Here is an 18,555-nt window from a genome sequence, read left to right on the forward strand (position 1 = left end):
GTGGTAATGTCTTTCTTCCCACTTACCATCTTGCTGTTGTGTTAATGAGAGTAAAGTCTGGTGGTAGAATGGTTGAATGGTAACCTTACACCGGTCATCAGAGTAGAATCTCCTCAGGGCCAGAGTGGTCTGTTTGTGAGATCACCAGGAACAGGGTATTCTCTTAAGATGATAGGTTCCACCACTGGTCAAGTTGACTTCTGTGTCTGATTAAGGTTGTTGCTCCCAAGTTTCTCCACTGTCTAGTCACTACTTTTCTGTTTAAATTTTGTAAGTAATGTGTAGCTGAGTAAGTAACTCAACTGAGACTACGTAATAGCCATACTTTGTTGGCATCTAACCCACTAGTGTCGGCATCTGTGACAAATGCTTACCTTGCTCTTATTTGTCCCTGGGTGGTTGCAGAGTGAGTTTCTAATCTCTTCATTCCTCTGAGAATATTAATCAGCATTCTACAAGTGAACATTCTTCTCTTTGGTGATGATTATAAGTATAATCAGGAACTCCATCCTAGCGTTTGTATCTTCAGTTGATTTCTGCAATCAGCACCGAGAGCACCTATTACAGTGGTGTGTGTGTATTCCCACTGTTTTATAAGTACCACTTTATCTTCTACCACAAGATGGAGCGTCTGGGTAATTGGTGTGCTCACCTGTACTAGGATGTCAGTGTTCTAGAGCCATTTGGTGACAACAGTAGGGAGTACTCACAGGCTTGCTGTTTTAGGTTTCTATGGCTGCTGTTAAAAGAGAAGTGTTCTCTTACAGTCCAAAATAAGGTGTCAGCAAACCACACTTCCCCTTTAGACTCTGGGTGGACTCTCTGCTTGCCTCTCGCTAGCTCGTGGAGCAGCTGTCTGTTTCTGACACTCCGTGGCTTGTACCAGTATCATTCCAGGCTTTGCATTTCCCAGGAAACAGTATTCTTCTGAACCTCTCTCCGCCCACCCTCCTTGTAAGGACAACAGCCATATAGATCGGGGCCTTACTCTCAGCTCCTGATCTTATCACCGAGAACATGTGTAATGACCCTGTTTCTATCTCCTGTGCTACAGAGAAGGAGGACTCAGATATCTTTTGGATGGTCACATTTTAACTCGTAGTATTTATGAATACTTGTGTTTTTTTCTTATACAGTTATCTATAAATGAAAACATTCTGATATCTCCAGTTTCATTTCAGTGCCACAATATTCATTTGACTCATCACTCAGTGTTTTTGGACTTCCTCAAAAATGGAAAAGATGCCTTTGCTCATTATGATATTGGCTTGTTCAATTAGACAAAAAGCAAACTACTTTAAGAATTGCTGGTTCTGACTGCTGTGAAACAAACATTCCCACTATAGTTCAGCGTTTGTTTTTGTTATTTTGGCTGTAGATGAAAGTATGCAGGCAATGCTGTGTTAAAGTTTTGTGCATGATGGAGGAACAGTCTATCTTTCTTTAAATAAGAGGACAACTGGACAAAACACATACGTCCCTATTTTCTAATACTAGTCTTCTGCTTAAAGGAAACATGAGAAGTGTCTTTTGACTGTCCTACCTTTCTGTCTAGAAGCACATTCTGAACAAAGAACAGAGGTCAGTTGGTGTAGAGCTTGGGAATCCTGCTTGCAGGAAGAAACACAGTAGAACTTGGAGAAGTTCACACAGCTGGAATTTATAAAGTTAAATATGGAAGAGGTGGAACTCTCAGAAAAAAAAAAAAAAAAACAGCTCCTGAAACCAGCATGGGCTCCACGGTGTTGGGGAGCTATGGTCAGTAATTCACAGAGCTCGCAGCAGTATGGACCATTTGCTCTCCTTGTCAGCACAAATTTAGAAACTTACTCAGCACCCAGACACTTCATAGATTCAGTAGAAGTCTATTGCCTTCGTAGTAGGTCTTAATTCTAAACTACTTGCCTTTCCATAGAAATACCATAAACATACCATTATCTGCTTGATATGCAGATAAACTTAGCTCCCTGCTGCCTCAAAAATCAGAGACTTAAAAAACAGAAAACAAGACTTAAGAAGATATCTCAGTGTCCAGCATCCAGTCTGGAATTAGGTATGCTCAGTATCTGAAAAAGGTGACCTATAATGAGGAGAAAAATCAGTTCATAAAACACAAGCAACAGAGATGACAGTGCCAATGTGGTCAGAAGGCAAGAGTGTTAGCCATTTTAAGTATTAGTAAAGATTTAAGAAAGTCGAACGTAAGAGAACGTGATGGTTTACATTTGCTTGACCCTGGGAGTGCACTATTAAGGAAGTGTGTCACTGTGGGGTGGGCTCAGAGACCTCCTCCTAGCTGCCTGAGGATGTTCAGTCTGTTCTTGGCTTCTTACGGATGAAGATGTAGAACTCTCAGCTCCTCCTGCACCATACCTGCCTGGATGTTGCCATGCTCCAGCCTTGATGATAATGGACTGAACCTCTGAACCTGTAAGGTAGTCCAAATTAAATAATGTCCTTATAAGAATTGCCTTGGTCATGGTGTCTGTTCACAGCAGTAAAACCCTAACTAAGACAGAGAGATAATGCTTTACAGAAGAGAATGGATTGAATTAATACTGTAAACACAGTACCGGAAGTGAAAATTCCATTTGCTTATTTAAATGTTAGATTCTGTTTTGCAGAAAGCCAGTGAATTTGAATAGCTTCTGCACACTGGCATGATGTTACACGTTCTTATAGTTTGTAACTCTAGTAAGAGCTTAGCATTGGAGTGGAAAGAATATTTAAGTTAATACTCCCAAATTTGCAAGTGTAGTAAATACTGCAACTGTGCAGATGTAACTGAGGAAGCTCACAGAGCTTATCAAGTCAGACATAGGGAGGGAACTGCTGCCTCAGCTCAAAATGGGATAATTAAGTGCTGAGACTTGACTTTCAACTTAGTGTGGAGTTATAGCTGTGGGGGTTGGTACTGAACAATTTCCCTATTCAGGGATTTTGACAATCCTGCTGAACTCTAGTATCTGAAGGCATAGCATTTCACAAGGCTGCCTTCATTTCAGTACTGGTGATTTGGGTCCTATGATCTTCTTCACTTCTGACCAGCTGGCTAGATTCAGAAAATCTCTGCCCAGGTAGTAGATCTTCATGAGATTCCTGGTGGAAATGACTGGGCTGGTTTCCGCCCTGGAGATGTGTTACCCTCCTAGTACTGAAGCATGTGAGATGGACTGGAAGATTACCATGTGACCATGCTAACTAAACTCCAGCAACTGCCCTCCTGAATTGTTGTCTGCTGTCACCCAGCCTACATCCTCACTCTCTGGTCATATGTCACATGGTTGGTCATTCTATCATGCCAGTCCCATTCTGAGGGTTTCTCTTTGGTGTAGACTCAGGTGTGACCCAAGAGGCCATCAGTATTGTGTATGCCGGGTACATATACTACTCTTATACTGCTGTGATAAAACATCGTGGCCAAGGCAACTTAACAAAAGGGCTTAGACTTCCAGAGGATTAAGAGCCCATCACCCCATGGTGGGAATGGATGCCAGCAGGCAGGCATGGCAGCTGGAGCAGCAAAATGAGGACTTATATACTGAGACATGAAACAGACTGTGAAACACCGAAGTCCCGACCTTAGTACCTACCCTAATAGTGCCATCGACTGGGGACCAAATGTTCAAGTGCCTGAGTGTATGTGGGACTTTTCTGATATCAACAAACCTCAGTAGAACACATTGTCCTTTTGAAAGATTACATAAAAAAGGTGTTTCGTTTTGTTTGTTTTCCTGAGTACAAATTGGGATGATTTGCAGCCCATAATTACTAGGGTCTGACACCTGCCCTTCATTCAGCAGGCGAGAATCTGGCCCCTTAACTGCATTCTGTCTGTGAAACACTTGGCCTTGCAGGTTCCTGGCCTCTCAGGTGCACATGCTTTCTCCGCTAACTATTGAAAGGAACTTCCACTTAATTTCCTGTACTACAATGTGAGTTCACCAAGTTCACAGATGTATATAATCAGAAAACTTTGTGTTTTCTATATGCGAACATTTGCCTGTATAGTTGTGTTGGTGTCACATGTGTGCCTAGTTCATGTAGAATCAGAAGAGGACATTTGGTCCCTTGAAACCAAAGTTACAGACGATTGTGAGCCACCATATATGACTGCAGAGAACTGAACTCAGCCTTCTGTAAGAGCAGCCAGTGCTCTTAACTGCTGAGCCATCGCTCCAAGCTCTGTTTCAGCAGCAATTTTGAAAGTTTTTGCTTGAAATTTATTCTAGTTTTAAATGAGCTGGATACATTACCTAGATGCAGAGTCTTGACTGAGTTGGGTTAAACATATTTTATTTGGCTCCTTAGTAGTCCAGAACTAGGGCTCTAAGTAACCAGGATGTCACCACTAATGTTGTAGAGTCCTGTCTTCCCATTTCTGACGCAGCAAAGACAAGAATGTGTTCATTATGGGTATCAAGTATTGCATCAGCGTCAAGATAGTCTCAGTGCTAGTAAGCCAGAACCTTTGTGAACTAGAAGACCTGTTTATAGGTAGGAGAACAACAGAGATTCCTACTCTGGCTTGGATTTACTATTATCTGTGGCATTTTCGAGTATTTGTAGATATTTAACTTTGTGGGTGTTGATTTACTAGAATTTTCCTATTTGACGTTACCAGTTAACTATGAGAAAGAGTTAAGATACATAATAAAACGTTTGTCGCTAAAGAACCGCTATTAAATTTGGTGTTCTTTCTTTCCCCTTGTATCTTTCTCGTTTAGGTTTGTTCGGACAGTACTACCATTTTCTCAGGAATTTCAACGAGACAAACAACCTAATGCACAGCCCCAGTATTTGCACGGCTCCAAGGTGGGTTGTTTCTGCTTATGTAATGATAGATTTCTCTTGCTGTGGTAAGCACCTGGCCAAACACCATGAGGGAAAGTGTCTATTTCAGCTTACAATTGTAGTCCATCCTGAAGGGAAGTCAGAGCAAGAAAGTGGAGGCAGGAACTGAAGGAAAGGACACAGAGACACATGCTTACTGGCTTGCTCAGCCTGCTTCCTTATAACTAGCATCCGGGTCTACCTGCTCAGGGTACTGTCCCTCAATGAGCTGGGCCCTCCCATATTAATCTTTAATCACAAAAACACACCACAGACTTGGCTTCTTAGTTGAGGTTCCCCTTCCCAGATAACTCTAGGCTGTGTCAAGTTGATAAGAAACCGAGACAGAATGTAGGAAGACTGAAACAGAAAAATAAGAAATAAAGGACAAGCAGAAAATGAGAACAATAGGCTTACACCTCACAATACCAGTGTGGAAAGGTGTTAACTATAAACAGCCTAAGTACATTCAGAAGACAAGAGATTGGCAGAATGCATTAAAAGACGACTGGGACCAGTGTGTATCCTGTGATAGATATGTGCTTGGTGTGTATGAGTTCTTGAGTTTGATTCTCGGGATAAAAACAAACACAAATCGTAGCTCAAGTATGTGCTCAGCTTGGCTTGGTTTCAGTTTATGAAAGGTAAAGGTGAGTATAGAAAAAGCTGTGTGATAAAAATAACCAAGCAGACGTGGCTATATTAATACAAGTTACGCTAGGCGTCAGAGCAAAGGACATTACTAGGGGAAATACTTAGGGTATGCCAGTTCTGCACGTTTATATGCCAATGAGAGCTTCTACACAGAAACTAAGACTCATTTCTAAGAGAAGAAATGAGACACTCCACAGGGTATACACGAGGACTTCAACTCTCAGTAACTGGTGGATGTGTTGAAACAGAACGAGCCGTGATAAAGAACTGAGCCTCAGCACACATAGCATCAGGATGCGCCATGAATGGCCATGGACATTTACCAGGCTACACCATATCCTGAGCAGCAAAATAAACTTAAAGAAAAATCTGGAGCTGAAGTCGTAGATACAGCAAATTCAAACTAGACACTGATTTTTAAAGTTAAGACAGGCTGTGGAAGTGCCTCCGTGGGTGAAGAGAGCTTCCTGTGCAAACATGACCTGGGTTCAAGTCCCCAGAACCCCTGTTATAACATGGGATTAGAGGGGCCATTACCATAGTGCAGGGTGAGGGCAGAAGCCATCACATCAGAGAAGTGTTAAGGGAAATTTAGAAGACACATCAAAGGAAATGAAATCCTTCAATTCGGCATCTCCCTGTCTCTATATCTGGTCCTTCCACAAGGTTAGAGACCCTTCCTGCATGAAAATCTTCCATCACCTACCTCTGGGGACTGCTCCTGTCAGCTCCTGAATACCTTCTGCCTCCCTCAGGACAGCTTTCACTGTCCCATTAGTTTCTTTGTTTACAGTTTGCTCTTTTAAAAGGTAAAAACCTCTGCATCAGTAAGGGCAGTCAGTCTAAGTTACAAGGGAAGTCGCTCCTTCTCTTAAGATGTGCTAAAAGTTGAACACACCTCCAAATGCCATCTGCATGAATGTGTGAGAACCATGTTGAACACTCTCCTCTTTCCCCCAGGCTTTGAACCTAGCCTACTCAAGCATTTATGGCAGCTACCGGAACTTTGTGGGGCCTCCTCACTTCCAGGTCATCTGCCGGCTGCTTGGCTACCAGGGCATTGCAGTCGTCATGGAAGAACTGCTGAAGGTTGTCAAGAGCCTGGTGAGTTTCCCTGCAATGTTTTCCCTGTAGCATGGATTCACTGGGGTAGACAAGTCAGCCATGGGGTCTTTCTCTTTCTGTCTGGGATGTGCGGCTCAAACAGAAAAATGCTTCAAGTTAGCTTCAGACGTTTCTCCTAACTAAAGAGAATGGCTCTGGATATAAAAGTATGTCACTGTACTGCCTGGTTCTCAGGAGACTGAGGCAGGACAGCCTAGAGAACGTAACAGAATCCAATCCGTCTCTTACAAATAACACCCCCAGTCTCCCAAAAGGAAAGACTGAAGTTATATGACTGATTTATAATTTTTTGTTTTTTCTGCCTGTCCGAGATATAGTCTCACTATATTTAGTGTAAGCTGACCTCATTCATCAGTCATCCTACCTTGGCCTCTAGATTGCTAGTATTATAGATTTGTACCACTATACCAGGCTTCAGGAACATTTAATAGTCAAAATACTGTTTATTATAAGGGAATGTTGCTTCTTCCATGCAGAAGTGATTCCTGTCTTACCAAAGACCATTACTGTTACCCAAGACTTGAGGGGGTTGAAAAAGTAGAAGACAAAATCCCAGTCAAAAGATGCTTGCCACAGTCTGCTCTCTCCAGTTTGTTTCTGTTGATGGTTGTCTGTGTTAGATATATGGATGATGAGAACCAAATGAGATTCCTCTGACCCAAATGAGCAAGTGTTCTTAATCACCAAGCCATCTCTCCAGCCCACAATTCTATAGATATTCTTTGTTTTTATTTGTGAAGTATGGGTTTTCATAAAACACAGATCTCTAGGAAACATGGTATGGAGGTAAATGGAGATCATATTGGTCATGGGGGCTTTAAGTCTACAGACGCTCAGGCATTCATGGTGGGCAGGGACAGCCACTCTAGGGATACTTCAGCTGTGGGGTCATTCTTCACAAGTGCTCCAGTGAGAAGGCTCCTGACAGATGAAAGCGAGCTGCATAGTTAGGCTTAACTTGCATGTGAGTAAAGGGCTTAGAATGGATGCATACGTGTAACCTCAGAGTGAGGTCAGAGTTGTACACATCGCCATCTGCACAGAAGCTCGTCTTATGTTACTATTGCTATGATAAACACCATAGCCCAAAGCTTGTACTTCCTCAGCACTGTTCATCATCAAAGAAGTCAGAAACTGAAGCATGACAGGAAACTGGAGGCAAAAGCTGATGTAGGGGCCGTGGAGGGGTGCTGTTTACTGGCTTGTTCCTCATGGCTTACTCAGCCTGCTTTCCCATAGAACTCAGAACTCTTGCCCAGGGTTAGCCCCACCCACAGTAGGGTGGGCCCTCCTACATCAATCACTGATCCAGAAAATTCTCTGCGGGCTTGCTTGTTTGCCTATAGCCCCACCCCATTGAGGCATTTTCTCAGTTGAGGCTTCCTACTCTCCAGCTTGTATCAAGTAAACATAAAATTGGTCAGTACCAACCCTCCTTATAGCACATGTCTGTGAAAAGGGGAAAATAGGCCATGGTGGACTTTTGGTTTTTATTCATAATCAATCAGTCTCAATGCGCGCCCCCAAACCCCCCATGTCTCCATGTAGAGGCTATATGATCTCAGATTTTTATACTTTTAAAGCAAGCACTCTTACCCACAAGCCATCTCCTTTGTTCCCACTTTGTTTTATGAGGCAGAGTGTTGCACTGGAACAGAACTAATCACAAAGGCTAGACTGGATGACCAACAAGCCCCAGGGAACCACCTCTCCCTGGCTTACCAGTGCTGAGATTACAAATGTGCTACAGTGTTCCCTTTTTATTGTTATTTTTATTTTTTATTTTTATTTTTAATTATGGAACGCTTCACGAATTTGCATATCATCCTTGCGCAGGTGCCATGCTAATCTTCTCTGTATCGTTCCAACTTTAGTATATGTGCTGCCGAAGTGAGCACTATTTTTATTTTTTAATGTATGTTTTGGGGCTTGAACTTAGGTCTTTATTCTTGCATGACAAACATGTTATGGATTGAGTTATCCTCTCATCCCTCATAATTTATCATTCACTGAAAGACACTGTTTTTAAATCTTCAGTGGTTTCCCCTTACATTTGTTTGCTTGTTTGTTTTTTATGTGTGGTGATGAGAGTTGAAGTTAAGAGTCTTACACATGTGTTCCATCATTGAGTTGTAACCTATTCTCTAATTTATCTTTTTGGGAAAGTATTTCTTTAGGTACAGATTTTCATGTTTTCTGTGATCTGTCCATGTTTTAGTTAGGGTTTCTATTTCTGCGATTAAACACTATGACCAGAAGCAACTAGGAAGAAAGGGTTTATTTCAGCTTTCATGATTCAATCAGTCCATCATTGAAGAGAGTTGGGGCAAGAACTCAAGGCAGGAATCTGTTGCAAGGAAGTGATGCAGAGATCTGGAAAAGTGCTTGCTCCTGGTGGCTTGCTCAGCCTGCTTTCTTATAGCACCTAGGGCCATCTGGCCAGAGGGTGGCACTGTCAACAGTGAGCTGGGTCCTCCCACATCAATCATCAATCAAGAAAATACTGTATAGACTTGCCTACAGGCCAGTCTTAATGGAAGCATTGTCTCAATTGAGTCCAGCTTCCTAAATGACTCTAGCTTGTTTTAAGTTGACATCAATTAGTTGCTATACAGCCTACTAAGTGAAAATATTGTTTGTATCTGAATTTGTGGCCACCTGAGTACAACCTTAGTCCATCAAAGACATGACATGAACTTAAGACATAGCAAAGATTAACAACTCTGAGAAGTTGTAGAGTTACAAATAGTAATAATGCAACGATTTAGTTCCTGTCCTATTGTGAAGATACACCATGAATGACTAAGGCAGCTCATAAAATAAAGCATTTAATTGCTTACAGTTTCACAGGGTTAGTTCATTATTATCACAGCAGGGAAGGAAGCAGCCCAATGGCCAGGCATGGTGCTAGAAAACTAGCTGAGAACTCGATAGTCAGGCAGCAGGCAGAAACAGGAACACTGGGCTTGGCATGGACTTTTGAAACCCAAAGCCTAATGCCCAGCAACACACTTCCTCCAACAAGGCCACACCTCCTAATCTTTCTAATCTTTTTCAGATTTTCCAATTCCCTGGTGACTAAGCATTCAAATAGATGAGTCTATAGGAACAATTTTCATCCAAACCATCACACTTAACTAGAATGTAGAAGAGTTTGGTCATTTACACATCTATGATCTTGGGAACCACTCAAGCTTTATGGACTGATCTACCCTGATGTGCCCTGAAATACTTGAAAGTTAGGGAAGAAAATCAGGAATGCAGACTTCATATGGCTAGACACAAAGGTGACAAAGGTGACATCCTAAGCCTGTCAGAAGAAATAGAAACTATCTTATAAGGCTATTGCTCCTGGAGCTGCTGGCACTCTTGGTGTTGACAGTGGGTCAGCATGGAAGCTACGAGGGAATGTGATCTCTTCTGCTCTATTTCCTGACTATTTCATGTCTTAGAAAGGGGGCTATATTTTAGTGGGTGAATATTAGTTATCTCTATAGATACCCAATAGATGTTGCTCTCTTTACACAGGTGGGATTTCATTCCCTAGACAAACTGATTCTACAGTCTTAATCATAACTGTTTTTTGCTCATGGACCGGTTTTCAGAGCACACACTTACCAGGGCCTTCCATGACAATGGAGGGTGAGAGCTAACAGCCTTTGTCTCTTGCAGCTTCAAGGCACAATCCTGCAGTATGTGAAAACTCTGATGGAAGTGATGCCTAAGATCTGCCGCCTTCCCCGACATGAGTACGGCTCTCCTGGTGAGCAAAGGTGTCTGGAGTACCCTTCATGAGTACATCCCTCATGAGGAGGGAATCGAGTTGGAAGCTATTGAGAAGAATCAAATTTGAAAGAAGCCCAAACCAGAATTTGCCTATTTAGAGTAGAACAAACAAACACACCTTACAACTGGGTATCAGGCCAGTAGGTAGGACTTTGGGGTCATTATTTGTTGTTAAAGAACCAAGGGACCCAGCTTGCCATCTAGCAAGGATTTTGATAACGGGGTATTGAACATATTGTTATCACAGATCCTGAAAATAATCACCTATCAAGAAAAGCAGAGGGAGCTTAACTACCAGATCCTATTGCCCTCTTACTGGGGAAAAGCATTCAAAGCAGCCACAAGGCTCTACTTCCTGTACCCTCCCTCTGGCCTCTTACTCATTAAATGGTCTTGTTGGTCTGTAAAACATTCTGCCTTACTTGGCTCACAGGCTATAAGAACTTCACCCAAAGTTGTGTGGATGTGTACTTCTAGATCAACCTCGATGACTTGCTGCAGGCTAGTCATCCAAATCAATATCCATAATGAGCTCAGTGTTGCTTTAAGATTAATCTCAGCTCTATAAACCTTTGTCATTTAAAAGTGCCTTTTATACCTGGGCAGTGATGGTACACACCTTTAAACCCAGCACTTGGGAGGCAGAGGCAGCTGGATCTCAGAGTTCAATGCCAGTCTTGCCTAAATAACAAGTTCCAGGACAAGCAGTGCTACACAGAGAAACCCTGCCAAAGGAGAGGGGTTGGGGGAGGCTAGGGGAGAATGCCTTTTATAAACTCTTACCTGGTAGTATTCTCTCTCCAAAGATGTCATCTGTTAGTTCATTCTGTATCACTGACCAAATCCCTCTGAAAAGCAACTTAGGGCAAGAAAGATTTATTTTCAGTTTCAGAGGGTTCTGTTCATGAACACTTGGCTCTGTGTTTCAAGGCACATCATCATGATAGCACATTAAAGAGTCTGCTTGCCTTCTGACAAACAAATGGAGAAAGGGCTTATAGAAGAGTCCAGGGCAAAATGTATAGCACCTATGTTCCCAGTGACTGGCTTCTATCTTACCTTACCTCCTAGTAATGCCATTATGAAGAGATGGATTTGTTCATTACAACATAATCTAGTCATCTGAAAACACCACATACCCATAGAGGTATGCTTCACTACCATTCCCCATGTGCTCCTCTAGTCTTGTGAATGTATTGAGGCTACACATGAATAACTCATGTTGCCATCCTCATGACTAGCCTGCTCTTGTGACTGAGCTCCCCAGATACAGTTGGCATTTGAGGGAGCTACTGTGCCATCATAAAAGAAAATAACCATCAGCATGGACCTGGCTTAGAAGAATCATATTTCAGTTCATTGAAAGAAAGCAGATAAGTAATTCTAAGGTAATAAGATGCTGAAGAAAAAGCCATTAGGTCAGGTGAGTCTTGTAGAGCACAAACCATAGCACTATCTTTCTTCATGCTTGTTGAGGGATAACTCAGGTGAATGGGTCTCCACTACACTGGGTAGCTACGTAGTTGTACTGACAAGTGGGAGGTAGCAGGAACAGAAGGCTTGGGCTCTCTGAGGTGAACAGGAGGGTGAATCCGTAGGAAGACATTTAGGGCCAACCTGCATCTTATGTGGTTAAATTGAAGTGTATTAAATCCAACTTTGTTCTTAGGGCAGTTTGGGCTTTTACTAGGTTTGTCTTAGTTACCTGTCCATTCTTGCCCAGGTTGGCATTGTATGTATGACTCAAGTTAGCCATGTTGGTTTCTGTGTTCTTGGGCCATCCTATGGTGTCCAGGCATTGGCAAAGATGACTTAAATACTGTGGGAACTCACAGGAAAAGTATGCCAGGTTTTCCCACCAACATGAAATAAGCTGCAGGGTTTTTATACTCTATCAAATTAGATACTTTCTATGCCTGTTAGAGTTCCACTGAGTTTATCAAATGCTTTATCTGAATCCACTAGAAATGATGCTCTGGACTCTCCTTTATTCTTCTAGTACACTGGTGTTCTCTGTCATAACCGCCTTCTCTGAACAAATGGAGTTGACCGAGCAGGGTGTCAGAGGCTAGGCCCTATGGTCTGTTAAGGATGTGCCAGGTGATATAAATCATTGTTGTTGGAAGCATGTGGCAATCTCCATAATCAGGCAGTGTCAGAATGGCAGGTGCTAGTGCTGTCCTGAAACCCTGACACTTACTTCTGCTGCCATAGGCATCCTAGAGTTCTTCCACCACCAGCTGAAGGACATTGTGGAGTATGCAGAGCTGAAAACAGTATGCTTCCAGAACCTGCGGGAGGTGGGAAATGCTGTTCTCTTCTGCCTGCTCATCGAGCAAAGCCTGGTGAGTTCTCAGTTCAGCCCACCCTAGCTGGGCCAAAGTTTTCACTGCTGGTGACAAATAAGTTTTCTTCCCTTTTTTTTCCTTTTTCTTTTATGCTCTCCGCACCCCTCTTTAGTAAAGGTGTTAGGTGGCCAATGTAAAGATCATCATCTTTTTCTCAGCTGTTTATTGGTTCCCTACATTTAGGAAACAAGAATATAATGTTTGCTTAAAGAGTGTTTTCCCAGTGGACCAGAAAAGTAACCCAATAGAACATTAACACTATTCCAGGAAATGCTGTGGACAATTCGGTGTTTATTTCATTCTAACTTGGAAATTTGAATGTCTTTCTGCACCAGACATTTATAATCTTTTCACTATGAGATGCCCTTCCTGGGATGACTTTTTCTACTCTGTTTTAGTCTTTAGAAGAAGTCTGTGACCTGTTGCATGCAGCTCCTTTTCAGAATATCCTGCCTCGAGTCCACGTAAAAGGTGAGTCTGCATCATAAACCAGAGTTCACATTGCACATAAAGGAATCTTACTTACACTGTGCAGCCAGAGAAAAGACCAACGTTCAGTTATGTTGGTGCCTGTAGGTCATACCTAGGGAGTCTCTGGTTAGAATTCATTAACTCAAGTATTTCTAACTATAATGGTATTTAGGATGTTTCAAAATAACACAGAAACAGGTAAGTGGATATAGTAAAAAAAATGGCCACCAAGTTGATAGTTATCACAGTGGTTCATGTGTTAAGAGGGTCATTGTACTATTTTGCTTTAGATCATGTTTAGAATTTTCAAAACTACCCATTAAATATAAACTCTTCCATGTTCCCCCATTCTGTTGATAACTGCATGAAGAAGTTACACTAGTCCAACCTGAAAGCAAATTCTAAATAGTTACATTGCATAAGTAAATCTGTTAGCTTGAATTAAAATTATAAATAAGCTGTTTTAATATACTGTATATTTTAATATATTCTTTCCAAAGAGAACCTGCATCCATGGAGTTAAATGAATCTTTAAATTTCTGCTAAAAATTAAACTTGGGCAATTTTTAAATCTTAAATAAGGACAGAGCATAATAATGTATTTTCCAATACAGAGGGGGAGAGAGTTGATGCCAAAATGAAAAGACTAGAATCCAAGTATGCTCCACTGCATCTTGTTCCGCTGATTGAAAGGCTGGGGACCCCACAGGTAAGGGATGCTGTGGTTGTTAGGAATTGTACACTGGGTAGAAATTCCTGTCAGGCCAGTGCAGGGGTTGGAAGCAGCCAGAAGTTATTGTGAGGTCAAAAGACTTGCAGGAGTTGGGATTAGGGATGGTAAGTAGAGTTTAACTTCATCTGAGGAACAAAGACATGCTCGGGTGTTGCCTGTTGTCACACTCCACCCTTTCCTTTTGAGATAGGGTTTCTGTGTAGCCTTATGTCTGGAACTTGCTCTGTAGACTAGGCTGGCCTCAAACTCATAGTGATCCACCTGCCTCTGTCTCCCAAGAGCTGGGATTAATATAGTGTGCACCACCCAAAGCTTTTTAAATAGGGTTTCTTGTTAGAAGAAATTGTGACAAAGGCAAGGTATCAGAATGAAGTTTACCCTAGATCTGGCAAACATAACTGTTTAGACCACTGCCATTTTGAACCTGGGTTTTTTGTTTTGTTTTATTTTTGTTTGTTTGTTTGAGGTTGTTTTGTGAACTGTGTTCAGTGGCATTGCTGGCTTCTACACACAAGATGCTAGTTGAAATATCTTTGGAAATTGCCATGTGACCTAGAGGCAAAGTTGCTTGCAGTTACAAATGGCTATATTTCACTCTTCTAGACTTCAGTATTTTAATTTTTAGAATATAGGTAATTCCTGATATAACTTGTTGATGCTGCAAAACCCTGTTCTGCCAACTTAGCATTTTCTATCTACTAAGGAATAAGCGGACTGGTGGTAGTTTGGTTTTAGCCCTTTAGTATTCTACCACGGCTTGTAATACTACATGTACTTTTTGCAGCAAATTGCAATCGCAAGAGAGGGGGACTTGCTGACCAAGGAGCGGCTCTGTTGTGGTCTGTCCATGTTTGAAGTCATCCTCACACGGATCCGGACCTTTCTGGATGATCCCATCTGGCGTGGGCCCCTGCCCAGCAATGGGGTCATGCATGTGGATGAGTGTGTGGAGTTTCACAGACTATGGAGTGCCATGCAGTTTGTTTACTGCATTCCTGTAGGGACACACGAGTTTACAGTGGAGTAAGTGTGTGTGTGTTTTCTGTGACTCTTTAGAAGAATGGGTGAACTGGCAAGGGAGGAGGTTGCTGAAAGGAGTGTGAAGTCAGTGCAGATGACAAAATTCTTTTAGAAAGTACACAACATTACTGGTTTAATACCACTGAGGTGTGTGGTTCCTTCTTTGATGCCAAAGAAAGAACTTAGCAGGAGTATCTGGGAATCTAAAGCAACTGAAATAAATTAAACATTCCTATCTCTGGGTGGTAGATCCATAAAGTTATTCTCTGCAGGTCTGTGACCTATCAAATGCTAGAGGAGCCCAAAATTGGCATTATTAAAAATTAGAAAATTTCTTGTGCTTATCTTTCTTTTATCTGAGAAACTGTGGACAAAGGAACTAATACAACCTGATGTGACCTTTGGAGACCCTCATGAGTCCACCAATTGGTTCATTCTCCTTACTGTTTGGTACTTCTAGGCAGTGTTTTGGCGATGGGCTCCACTGGGCTGGCTGCATGATCATTGTACTTCTGGGACAGCAGCGGCGCTTTGCTGTGTTGGATTTCTGCTATCATCTTCTCAAAGTTCAGAAACACGATGGCAAGGATGAGATCATCAAAAATGTGGTATGTGGACATCTTTTACACATCTGTCTAGGTGAAGAATGCTTATTATCCTAACATAAAATTGAAGCGTAAACATAATGCACTCTGTTATGCAAACTCCAGAAAGTTTGATATTTTCTATTTCCTTTTTCAGGTAAGATTTACTTATCTTACCTGCATTTTCAGATTGTTGACACACTATTCTAGTCTTCTAGCTTCCAAACCATGTGGTTTTTAAACTTTTGCTTTTATTACTTTTGTTGTCTATTTATAGTTTCCCACAACTGTCCCCTTTTAGAACACTATTGTTAAACTTTCTTCTGCTTTCCATGTAACTTACTCTTCAGTTGCTCCCAGAACTAAGAGGCTTAATGACAGAATACCACCATTGATTATATCACTTTTAAACATCTACGTAGTTCAGCTGATTCCCCTGTTTAGTTTCACAAAGCTGAAAGGAGTGTTTTCCCTGGAGGCCTTGAAGAATGAATGTGCTTTCAGTCTCCTTTTAGTCACCAGCTGAATCCTGTTTCTTCTAACTATAGAAAAAAAAGGTTCATTTCCTGCTGCCAGCTCAGCTCCTCCCCCTCCAAATGACAGGGGACCACCTACTTTTGCCATATCTTTCCTGTCAATAACTTAGGAAACTTTTCTGCTTAGATTATTAGACTGGGTCTGGGTCTGTCTAGACAATCCATGAGTTCTCTTGAAGTCGCTCAAAAGGTGCAAAGAAATTCAGTGTGGGCATGTGTGAATGGTTAGTCTAGTTTCCATTCCTCCTTTATTGGCTCTCTGGAATATAACCAGAATATTTTCTTCTGCTGTGCCTTTGAGGTAACCTATTCATTTCAGGTTAAGTTAACCAGAATTTTTACTTTCAAAATTCTTTGTTTTAATTTGGTTCTTCAAATCTTGGCAGGTATATTCAAATTGTAATGTCTTATTAATTTATATAACATATTATATATAAAATATATCTTTTATATTCTGATAATTTAAGGCCTTGGAGTTAGACATGTAAGACTGGCATGCTTGTGTTACATGACAAGCTTCTGTTTTGTTTAACCTGATTTAAATGTCTCCATTGATGATTTGCTTTAGTTCACTGTCAATTGTTAGCACCCTGGGTTATTAGAGCTTCGCGTGGAGTTTACAGGTATAGTACAGGCTGTCTCTTCATTCCAGTCTTCTCTTCTCACATTCACCTCCTATGTGGACAAAACCAGCAATGCTTCCAAAGTTCTGTTTCTGCTCTTTATCCAGACTTAGGAGATTCAGAGTATCTTCTCCACAGAACTGTTACACTGGAAATACATACAACTTACATCTTATTAATTAATTAATTTACACTATTTGTATACTGAACACTTTATTATATAATATATATGTTAATATTCCAGATTTTGGCTCATAGGTTCTTTTTCTTTGTTTGCTTTTGGGTTTTGGAAGAAAGGGTCATCCAGCGTGACCTGGAACTTACCATGTGTCCAGGCTGTCCTTGAACTCAAAGTAAACCTGTTTTATCTTGAGTAGTATAATATTGACATAAGCCACCTCTCCTGGCCAATAGACAACTGATAATCAAATGAATGTGTTTTCAAGTTTTAAGGGTCTATACTTAGCAATACCAAAATTACAAGGTGAATTTAAATTGGAAATGTATTCATTACTCCAACTATGGTATTAGAAACATGGTAGGGGTCAATTTAATTTTCTATAATTTTTCTGAAGTAGAGTTGTTGAATTTTAAAGTACAATAAATCTAACAGTCTGATCTAATTTTAGCCATTGAAGAAGATGGTGGAGAGGATTCGCAAGTTCCAGATTCTCAATGATGAGATCATCACTATCCTGGACAAGTACTTGAAATCTGGAGATGGGGAGAGCACACCTGTGGAACATGTACGCTGCTTCCAGCCACCCATCCACCAGTCCCTAGCCAGCAGCTGAGGGCTAAGCTCATCAGATCCCAGTAACTGATGGCATGTTTGTCTTTATGTAAACTATATTGAAATTTTTAGGGGCTATTTTCCATTATGTCTAAACCTAATAATTAAGGGGGTACTTTTTGATCTGAAAGCTTAACTTTATAAAACTTACATATTTTTCTATACTAAAATTGTATATGCCTTTGGAATTGGGAAGTCTGAGAATATGGTTACTAGTTGTTGCCATTATGGTCTTAACAAATATTTTCATGCTAAATATTCCAGTAGCTAGTTATAAAATGCAAAATTCACTCATTATCCTATAAGAGCATAATACCAACTAATTGTATTTAAAAAAAAAAACCCTACCAATTACTTTAAATTTAATGACTAGTTTAGGGATTTTTCTGATGGCCTTTTAGGAAATCTTTTCTAAGTCATTGTTCCCTTTTATGCCAATATAGTGAAATTGTTTCCCCTGTTCAAGTAAATCAAACTGTGAGTCTGATTCGTGAGATATGACTTAACGATTAGAGAAATAAAAATCAATGGAATCTATTTGTGTTTGTTCATTGGCATGAGCAAGATAGTCTGTCCCTGTACATACCCACATTTCCCAGGACGTGTTCAGATCATGGCATCTTTCAAACACAAGTAGAACTTAACATTAAGGTCTGGGTAGGGATGAAATGAAACATGAGATGTAATACAACAATTGCGTTGTCCATAAAAGGAACATGAGAACTTGTATGGTATGTGCATCTACTCTTTAAGGCCAACAGTTGGGGGAGAGGGGACAGCATGACATGGGACAGTGGACACTGCAAAAAAGGGACAGGGAGGCAGGGGAGAGGGAACCTGACCCTAACAGCTACAGCATACATACCTTCTCCATTGCTAGGGGAATTATCTCACTATGGGGCTTGCCCAGTGAAAAACAAGAACCCAATTTTGCTCTAAAAGTAGAGAAAGAGGAGAGAAATTGAGAATCTGGTACTGTGATATGCCACTCAAGTCCCAGCTACTTGGGAAGCTGAGGAATAAAGATCACTGGAGGCTGGGAGTTCAAG

The 18,555-nt window shown here is 41.1% G+C and overlaps 1 protein-coding gene and 1 non-coding gene across 3 annotated transcripts in view; one reads left to right on the forward strand and one right to left on the reverse strand.

The window, feature by feature from the left end:
• Cyfip1 (cytoplasmic FMR1 interacting protein 1) overlaps positions 1 to 18,043 on the forward strand; it is an 88,713-nt gene extending 70,670 nt beyond the window's left edge. The window contains exons 23-31 of one of the 2 annotated variants that reach the window (XM_087556682.1): positions 4,728 to 4,815; positions 6,448 to 6,591; positions 10,285 to 10,375; positions 12,613 to 12,743; positions 13,145 to 13,217; positions 13,832 to 13,926; positions 14,735 to 14,973; positions 15,431 to 15,578; positions 17,343 to 18,043. In XM_087556682.1, coding sequence (XP_087412808.1) covers positions 4,728 to 4,815; positions 6,448 to 6,591; positions 10,285 to 10,375; positions 12,613 to 12,743; positions 13,145 to 13,217; positions 13,832 to 13,926; positions 14,735 to 14,973; positions 15,431 to 15,578; positions 17,343 to 17,507 — 1,174 coding nt within the window. In that variant the 3' untranslated portion in view covers positions 17,508 to 18,043. 2 annotated transcript variants of the gene reach the window in all.
• Positions 8,404 to 8,510, reverse strand: LOC120100150 (U6 spliceosomal RNA). The gene has a single exon (XR_015656489.1). It is a non-coding gene; the product is annotated as a U6 spliceosomal RNA (small nuclear RNA).
• Positions 18,044 to 18,555: the final 512 nt, after the last annotated feature.

Source organism: Rattus norvegicus, chromosome 1, assembly GCF_021556685.1.
Source record: "Rattus norvegicus strain SHRSP/BbbUtx chromosome 1, alternate assembly SHRSP_T2T, whole genome shotgun sequence".
Classification (NCBI taxonomy): domain Eukaryota; kingdom Metazoa; phylum Chordata; class Mammalia; order Rodentia; family Muridae; genus Rattus; species Rattus norvegicus.